Consider the following 9,759-nt stretch of genomic DNA (forward strand, 5'->3'; position numbering starts at 1 on the left):
GCACCTACCTAAGGAATTGCCTTAGTTCCTCTTCCAAGAGGTGAACACTGCCCCACTGCTGTACATGTAAACTATCAAGAGGTATTCACTTGTCTGAATGCAGAGACAGGGGCAAAGCCTTACATATTAATGGTCAAGGACTAAGCCCTAGCATCTTTCATCTAAATTATATCAGAGTCAATGATGTGTCCCAATACTATATTCTCTTAGTTTCAGTGTAAGAAATCCTGTAATTCCATCTTTCCCTAATCATAATGATCCAGACAGGTTTCGATAGTAGTGATGAAAGCTTTAATATCCTAATTATGGCTTAATCAGAACACTTTGATTTAACAGCATGCATCAAAGGCAGAAAGCCAGAGTACACATCGCATATCCTGCGATGTGGAAGAATTTCAATTTTGAAAGGGATGTTTTCACCAGAACCTGCTCTGAGCAAGGACTGTCTAAAACAAATGAGGGTGGTTGAGAACAGATAAAATGTTTAAATATACACATGATTTAAAAAGCACAATGCCTGTCTTTATCAAGAGAAGTAGGCCAAACCAAATTTCTTCCTTCATTCAAAAAATAATTAGTATCTATCATACACCAAGTATAATACAAGGAGCCAAAATGTAGATGAACATATTGCCCTTGAAAAGCTAATTCTATTTATAGACATGTAAAAATGATGAGTGTACACTGTAAAAGTAGTGCTATATAAGTGATTGGAATCAACTCAATGCCAGTGGGTTAGATCTTATAAAGGATATGGACTTTGTCTCTTGAATTCCGTCTATAAGGCTTTTATACCCATTGCCATCAAGTTGATTCTGACTCAGAGAAACAATACATAAGATGGTATAGAACTAAAGTTCTATGCTTCTTAAGGTTTCTGAGGCAGTAAATCTTTATGGGAACAAAGAGCCTCCTCTTTCTCCCAAAGAGCATCAGGTATGTTTGAACCACTGATCTTGCAGTACAATGCTTAGCCTACAGCCATCACCAGGGCTCTTTAGAGGGGTTTCGGTACTTTTAAAAATCTCATTAAATGACAGCCTCCCTACCAAGCAAAGCTATAGAGGTATCACATGGAGGTTCTCGTAGTCTATTGCTAGAAAATCTATAGTTCATAGATAAAGTCCAAATGCCTTGACTTTTTGAAAAGAATAATTGACTTTTGGTATATTAAGGTTTCATAACATAAGTATTTTCATTTCCCATCACAACCAACTACAGCATGTTATTCTGTAGTTGCCAATTTACTGTTACATGTCAAAGTAGTAATAGTTACAGCTTTAGTGACAGTTTTACAAGACCAACACAGTATTAAAATGTTTGAACATTTAGGAATGGCAGGTATTCGAGAATTTTCTATTACCCCTTCCTATTTCCAGTTTCTCAACTTTTGTGTATGTAAGCAAAAGAAAACAAGCAAGAAAGAGAGATTACGACACCGTTGTTAAGTTCATCCATACTTGTCTTACATTCTATTATCCTCTGAAAGTTTTATGAAGTCGCTAGCCCAACAGATGGGTGGCTAACCCTGCCCAACATATGTTGTAGGAAAAACAGCTCTCCAGCAAGACAAGAATACATTGAATCCCTTTCCCTCATAGGGTTGGGAACACCAATACCCTCTATGGGAAAGCAAGCAATCTTTATTTTCGTAATCTTTACTAAGAAAAGTTACTGGGATGAGATGATCTGTAAGCAACGTGATTAAGGAAGGGAAAGGATAGTTCAAATGCCAAAGTATACCCTTCCCCAAGATAAAATATGCACTTGCCCCCAAACAGCAGAGAATGGGTATACAGAGAAAAAACCAAAACCCCAGTCAGTTTAACAGGGAATTTATTTCGAGGACAGTTGGGAAATAATCAGATAAGCATACTATCTCATTTAGAACACAAAGCTCAACTGATAGGTGGGAGGAAAAAGAAGGCAACCTGGAATGCACAGCACACAAGAACAAAAAACTCAAGCTATAAATGACTCATCTGGTCATAACTGTAAAACCAGACAGAACAGAATGGTAGTGATATCTTTGCTCCTTACCACTTCCCTGTCTAGAAGGCTAATCTGATAGCAACCGATCCTGTCTTCAACTGATGGCTATCTGGATCTTTCAAAATACTACCTAAGCGCTCCCCAAGGAGGGCAGTGAGGCTACTTCTCCCAGAGACAGTATCTGCCAGAACGAAGGAGTCTTATTCTCCTATGAGTAGAGGCCAATGGATGGGATGAGGTCTTCAAATGCCACTTGTATGAATATTTCAAGATAGACTTGAAACAGGAAAACGCTACGAATTGCATTTTAGCAGAAAACTAAAAATAACAAAAGAACATTCCCTATTTTTAGATATCTGACTTACAAGTTTAAAACCACTAAAAGTAAACTCCCCGGATGCCATCAAGTTGATCCCTGCTCACACAGACCCTGTAAAGGTTTCCCAGGCTGTAAATCTTTAAGATCACCTCATCCTTCTCTTACAAATTAAAAAAAAACAAAAAAATTCTAAAACGGACTTCTAAACTGAGAAAGCTGCTTTTAGAGATAAAATTTCCAAATTTTTGCATTCTTTTTGTTACTGCCTCCTTGCTCAAACCTCCTCATCTTCCAAATACAGAGCCCCAGTCCTCTGTGTTATCAAGCACATGCCCATAATGCTACATGAGGAAAGATAAAGAAGGACATAATCAAGAGAAAAAATTTTAAATATGTGCTCACAAAGAAATAGAAAAAACTGAATGGGGATTAGAGATTAAAGATAGTGCATATAAATCAGCAAAAGCAATTTAATTATCCATCGTTAAAAGCAGCACCACAATTAAAAAATACTGATTAAAGAGGTTCTTTTTTTTTTCCCCCCTCCAATAGATCTCCTTACAGAAAGTTCCTAAGATCAGTAAGTGTCTAATTCAAAGTATACCTAAAAAACTATAACTTCAATTAGAGGGGAAAAATTTTTTTTTTAATTCTTTTATACAGAAAACAGTACATTTACTGGACAATTCATGTTTTCCCTTAATCCATCTTCCTCCCCATCTCTGTTCAATCCTGCTACAAACATGCCCAGCTTCTTTGGAAATGCCTATGGCACATAGGAATTGCAGGAAGTCTGGGAATTACCTGACTGTACAGCCATCATTAACATCTCAGGTTCCAGCAGAGTCATGTTGAAGCTTCTCAGGAACAATAGCCCACAAATATAATGAAGGAATTCAAATTCACAGCAAAAGCCAAAACCCCCGATGTCTTCAGAGGCTACTGAAAGTCTTCATCAATCTCACACACCAATCTGTCTGAGAGCACTCGCTCCCCTGCTCGGAGCAGCTACCAATCTCTCCACCCTTCAGGCAAGTTGAGATGGTACAGAGTTGACTTACTGCCGACAGGAAACCAAAAAGCACTCAAGTGAAGACATATGAAGTGTGGTTAGAACAGTGAGCGAGCTCCTCCCCTTGCTAGTCATCTCTTGGGGGGAAGGGAGAAACATAGAGAACGAGATGTTCAGAAAACAGATCAACTGCTTTTTCTTTTGCAGAAGAGAACATGAGGTTTTGTTCAGAATCCCATTATAAGGGTCTCTCTGCTGCTAATGCAGTTAGAACAATACATTAAATACACCAAGCAACTCGATCCTGTGGCAGTAACAGTCCAGCAGCTAAGCCACCAAAGAAAGAAGACCAAGGTAAATATAGGTAAATACGTATGCGGAGTAAGTTTTCTGAAAAAGAGCTCCAACAGTTTTTCATCGTGATATTTATAGATTACAGGGCAAGTTGAATATTTAACTACAGAAGCTCAACTATTTCTCCACCCACACTCCAATTAAAATATCTGTTTCAAAAAGCTCATCTGAATACACTCCAGTGCTGTAAGCTCTCTCTCAGATCAACCAAACTCTTAAAAGAAGCTGTGCTTGTGCCTACGGGATGCGTGATCAGTGAACTGACAGCTTACCCGACTTCTGTTACCTGGCTTTTCTAAAATGCTTTAACTCATGCTGCATGCATGCGAAATACAGGAAGATAGTTCCAATGTATAAGAAATTTCTTTTCCTGAGAAAGAAAATACCAATCCCTTTTCTACTTTCAAATCTTTCTGCACAGAACAAGATCTTCTAAATAAGAATGAACAGAATTTTATCTTCCACTACAAAAAGGGGGGGGGGGTAAAACAAACATAGCAATTATTATTTATCCAAACTAAAAGCCCATTTATTCTCTTCACAGTATTTAAAAATAACCGATATTCATAACAATGGTATTAAGATACCTTCTGGCATATATGACTGGTTTTTAAGTAGCTAAAAGTGAGCAATTCATGTACAGCATGTTTACCAAGAATTCCTCAATCTTTCTCAGCCTCAATTTTTAAGGCTATAATCACACTCAGCCCAGGGAGTGTTCTAATGCTTATATAGGCAAACAAACGATAAATGATAGCACAAAGAGACCATGGACCAGAAAATGGACCCAGAATAACTGGGGATCATATCCTGTGATTAGAAAAGAAAAAGGAAAGGCAGATTTGAATGGAGGAGATTCTGTGGTGCCCTAGAGGAGGGAAAAAACTTCCTTTCTCACTCCAAGAACATTATGTCTACAAGAAAAGCCAGAAAAGCTCTATATAGAACTGTGCGGATGGCTCAACAGGCAGCGGAGTGGCAGCCAATGGGGGGCTGAACACTGCTCTGGGAAGACAGGCCTGTATCCAACAGCATTCGCCTGGCCGCTCTGGCAAACAAGCTTTCAAACTGCCTTATGAAAAATGGGCATACTTCAACTCCCAGCCTACATGATAGTCTGGTCAGAGGTTAGCAGCCCAAGGAAAAGCATCTCTAAAAGATTGACTCATTCTTTTGTCCCAGTGTGGGTGTACAATTTGCTGTGTGAGAGTTTTTCACAGGAAGCAAATTCTCACAGTTCTGCAGTTACGGAGAAATAAAGACAAAGGCTAAGATTCCCTCCTCACAGAAGTTGGTAGGCAGGGCAGGGGCCTGCTGTAGAAGGGGGTTGGAAATACCACAATATTTCAGTCCCACAAGAGATTCTCACAGCCATACTAGTAGTAACAATAACCCACGTTTCAATTAACATGTTAACTTTTTCAAAGCAATTTCATGCCCATTTCATGCACAGTTTGGGATAAAATTTGGCTAATGCAAGTCACTTTTTCAAAAATAAGTTCTTAGTCTGTGAGTAAGAATTTGCATTTACTCTAAAGAATATCAAGGGTCTCTGGTGGTGCTGTGGAGTAAACATTGGGCTGCAAGGTCAGTGGTTCAAAACCATCAGCCACTCAAGAGGAAAAGGAAGCTTTATGCTTCTGTAAAGATTTGCAGTCTCAGAAACCCTTTACAGGGTCACTGTGGGTCAGAATCAACTTAAAGGCCTGTGGGTTTGTCTTTTTTATTTTCTGAAGAGCCCACTGCAGTGGCAAATTCAGATTCACTGTAAAAGCATGCCTTAAGTCAAGTTTCAGACTCTAACACTCTGAACTCTCATGACAGTTTCAGACTATCTTTTGCAACAAATTAGCAAACTTTCCTAGAAACTGAAGAAAAGTAAACTTTAACAAGGCCTCTGGCACAAGTGAACATGAATTTTAAGTTAATACCACCAAGGGAATGAAGGATAGTTCTCCTCATTCTAATAAAATAAAAGCTTGGTTTTTGCTTTAACAATAACTCTAGTAATCAACATAGGTTTAATATAACCTGCATTCTCTATTAATTCACAAGACTGCAGGATATCAATAGTTTTAAAATGCTTAATGTGTGAACAAACCTTTTCCACCATCTCGTTCCCCCACTAACAGATTCCACAAAGGCCTTAAATGCTCAGGATCAAGAGGAACTAGACATTTTCAGATGAGTTGACCTTCTTATTTCATTTGTTATAATTTCCTACTCTTCGTAAAACATCCCATTTCCTTGATTGTCTTACACCTACTTTCTCACCTCTCTATCTGATCTTTTCTCTTGGAGTCCCAAGTGGTACTTCTTTCTTTGCCTTTCTCCTGAGCAATCTCATCCTTACGTATGGTTTGAACTACCACCTGGAGACTGGCAAACGCCATTTAAAATCCTTAGTATCTAATATACTCGTGTATAAGCCGAGTTTTCCAGCACACTTTTAATGAAATTTTTGTGGTGCCTCGGCTGATATTCAGGTTGGTTTCTACTCGAGTATATACGGTATTTTAAAATGTACGACAGAAATGATCAAACATGCACAAAAATAAGGAGAATACTACCCATCACTTAGCTCAAAATGTATCAACATATAACCAAAGTTGCTTCATTTGCCTTGCATGCCCCAATCATACAGCATGGGGGCAAAGGGGAGTACTCTGTAGCAATTTATAGGCAACATATAATTTTATCTTAACTCTGTATATGTAAAACTCTGTAATTTGTATATTTTAAAAAATAGTAAATGCAATTACCATACCCAAATTTTTAAAAGCCCTTAATATCCCAACTATACAGTTTTCAGATTTTCCCAACTGCCTTATAACTTTTTTAGAGTTAAAATCGAATTCCAAGAGGGACACCACATTTCATTGATGGACCTCAGAACTCTCATCATCTATAGCTCCTACCTCCCTCTTTTAACTTATTTGTTGACAAAACCTGGTTGCTTCCTCACATTTTGTATCTTGCTAACTGTGCCCAAGGTATCATGTACCATGCTGCTGCTCCAAGTCCATGTTTCAGTAAATGAATCAGTTATTGTCAAACTGATCCAACTCATGGCAAATCCATGTGTGTCCGGGCAAAACTTCGTTTTACAGATAGATCTTTCAGGGGATAATGTTTTCTGGAATGGATTGCCAGGCCTTTCTATGCAGGTGGATCTGAACTTTTAACCTTTCAGTTAGCAGCCAAGCATGATTAGCCATCCAGGAACTTCTTCCTACTCCAGGAAGTCTTCTCTCAACTTAAGCCTCTTACACCTTCTTCACACCTCCATAAATGTGCTGAAAACCCTCACTTAGGGCCCCGGGGAGAGTTCTGGGGGTGGTACAAATGGTTAAGTGCTACACACTACCAGCCAAAAAGTTGGTGATTCAAACCTATCCAGTGGGGTCACGTGGCATAGTTGGCCAGCAGCTTCAGAAAGGTCACAGGGTTGAAAAGATATGGAGCAGGTTTACTCTGAGGTCATCATGAGTCAGAATAAACTCAAAGGCAATGAATGTTAATAACAAACGCCCCCCAACACCTGTGCCCACCTCTGTTGTTGCTCTTTAGCAAATATCTTAATGGCTCTATTCCCAGAGATAACTAGTCTCTGATATGGCAGCACCATTCATACACCCATGCTAAACAGAATGAAAAGCTCTTATTTATCGTAGAAAATTCTAAATCATAGAAAATTGAAACATCATGGGGCAAGTTCATGACAATAAAGAATACCACCTATTTAAAAAAATAGGTATGCTGGTAAAATATTCATCAGAGCACATACTAAAACTGTTATTATTTTTTAAAGCAATTATCCAAAGTGTGGAAGAATAGGGCTAACATAAATAAGAAAGTCCACAATAATACTCTTAGGAATATTAAGAGCTAATAAGAATGAAAATGTCCAAACTGTCGGGAGTGAATAGGAAAAGCAAAAAACGGAGAACTTAGCTCCCCTATAAAATAACTAATACTTTAATGATTGAAAGATGTCAACAACTCATCTTATTTCTATGGTGGAATATGGTACAGACAAGTATGCAGACAGAATGCCTTTTTATCATCTCTGTGGGATTCCAGACACTGCAATGTAGCTCAGCTACTGTGTCTACTGTATTTCTGATTTGGGTTCTCGCAAGTGTATATGAGTTTACTAAAGCACACTCTACAAAAATATCATCACCATATCAAAATTCCACAGGTTCCAGCCAGTTAAGTCTCTCCTCCAGACATTAAGTATTGGGCAAAGTGAAAGGACCCAAAAGATAACATCACACCCAGGCAAGTGACTACAGGCCTCCATTTCCAGTACCTGTGCCCTGGGTGATCATTCATTCCCTAGGTAAGCTACTCCCAGACTTCAGGAGAGATGACGGCTACATAGCAATGATTGTGAGCTTGGCACAGGACGAGGCAGTGGTTTGTTCTGATGCATGTAATTATAAGTCATAACCAACTCGAGGGCACCTAACAATATTAAAGGCTAACTTTCCAAAGTACATGTTAAGGACTGTGCACAGCATCAATGTCAATGTGGCAAAAAGCCCAGGGTGAATCAGGTCTACCCTGTCCCTGTTCCAATAATATGGTTGACTAGAAAATCGATAACAAGCAAAGCAATAAACAAAGAGACAGTGGAATTGTAAAATGGTACAACCATTGCAGAAAATAGTATGGCACTTCCTTTAAAGGTTAGAAAGAGAGCTTTACACAATTGATGTGTGTATGGATTGGGATAACAGTTGTATGAGCCCCTAATAAAATGTTAAAAAAGAAAAAAAAAAAAAGAAATACAAAAAAAGAAAGAGAAATGCCATTTGATGAACCAGCAATACCACAAGGCATATGGTCTAGAGCAGTGGTTCTCAACCTTCCTAATGCCACGACCCTTAACTGCACTTCCTCATGTGGTGGTGACCCCCCCAACCAAAAAATTATTTTCGTTGCTACTTCATAACTATAATTTTGCTACTGTCATGAATTGTAACGTAAATATCAGATATGCAGGATGTATTTTCATTGTTATAAATTGAACATAATTAAAGATAGTGATTAATCACAAAAACAATATGTAATTATATATTGTGAACTATTTCTAATTACAAATAAATGAAAATTTGTCTTGAAGCATGGTATAGCATGGTTAACAGTCTTACTATAACAATAGTAAACTACATTGCTACGTTTTGCAACAGTATGCGTAAAAAGCCAAAATCAGTGCAAAGGTTGCGATAGCTTCTTTCTCACCAGATCAGCATATCTGCATGTGAGTGGACCCGCCTGGAGATGGATAGAGGAGCGGGGTCTCGGTTCCTAAGACCATCAGAAATATGTGTTTTCCAATGGTCTTAGGTGACCCCTGTGAGAGTGTCGTTCGACCCTCAACAGGGTCACGACCTACAGGTTGAGAACCGCTGGCCTAGAGAATGAGAGCCATGATACAAAAAGGCTATGCACACCCATGTTCATCACAGCACTATTCCCAATAGCAAAAAGATGGAAACAACCTAAATGCCCATCAACAGAAGTATAGTAATATACACACAACGGAATACTATGCAGCATTAAAGAGTAACAATAAATCAGCAAAACATAACATGGATAAACGTGGGGGACATCACAATGAATGAAATAAGTCAGTCACAGAAGAGCAAACCTTGTATGAGACAAAATTAATTTAAAGAATTAAGAAAAGGTTTCATTCTTTGATGGCGTCCTAGGGTAAGAAGTGAACAGAAGGTTAAGTAACTAACTCAGATGAGGAAGGAAAAAAATCTGGAAACAGACAAAGGTTGTGTTTGAATAACATGATGAATGTAATTAATCACTTAACTGTACATGTAAAATAAATGTGGAAATGGCCACTGCTTCATTACATACTTACCATAATTTTTAAAAATAGCAAATTGCAAAAAAAGGGGGGGGGCAGCAAAAGTAAGTATTAAGAGTACAGTGAGCTAAACAAACTTAGAAGATATAATTGGTTATAATTCTTAACAGGGCCTGATGATCTACTCCTACCTACTTACTCATTTCGTATCACTCTCCTCTCCTCTTCCCATTGACATGATTGACGGCT

At 38.4% G+C, this 9,759-nt stretch overlaps 1 protein-coding gene across 1 annotated transcript in view; it reads right to left on the reverse strand.

Moving 5' to 3' along the window:
• The window catches only part of MRTFA (myocardin related transcription factor A), a 135,932-nt gene extending 132,560 nt beyond the window's left edge, over positions 1-3,372 (reverse strand). Inside the window, exon 1 of the mRNA XM_045289220.1 lies at positions 3,116-3,372. Within this exon, the coding sequence (XP_045145155.1) occupies positions 3,116-3,161 (46 nt within the window). The 5' untranslated portion in view covers positions 3,162-3,372. The remainder of the gene's footprint in view (positions 1-3,115) is intronic.
• Between the last annotated feature and the right edge of the window lie 6,387 nt (positions 3,373-9,759).

Source organism: Echinops telfairi, unplaced genomic scaffold (genome assembly GCF_000313985.2).
Source record: "Echinops telfairi isolate 266 unplaced genomic scaffold, ASM31398v2 ScPeMD7_2;HRSCAF=8, whole genome shotgun sequence".
NCBI classification, from domain to species: Eukaryota; Metazoa; Chordata; class Mammalia; order Afrosoricida; family Tenrecidae; genus Echinops; species Echinops telfairi.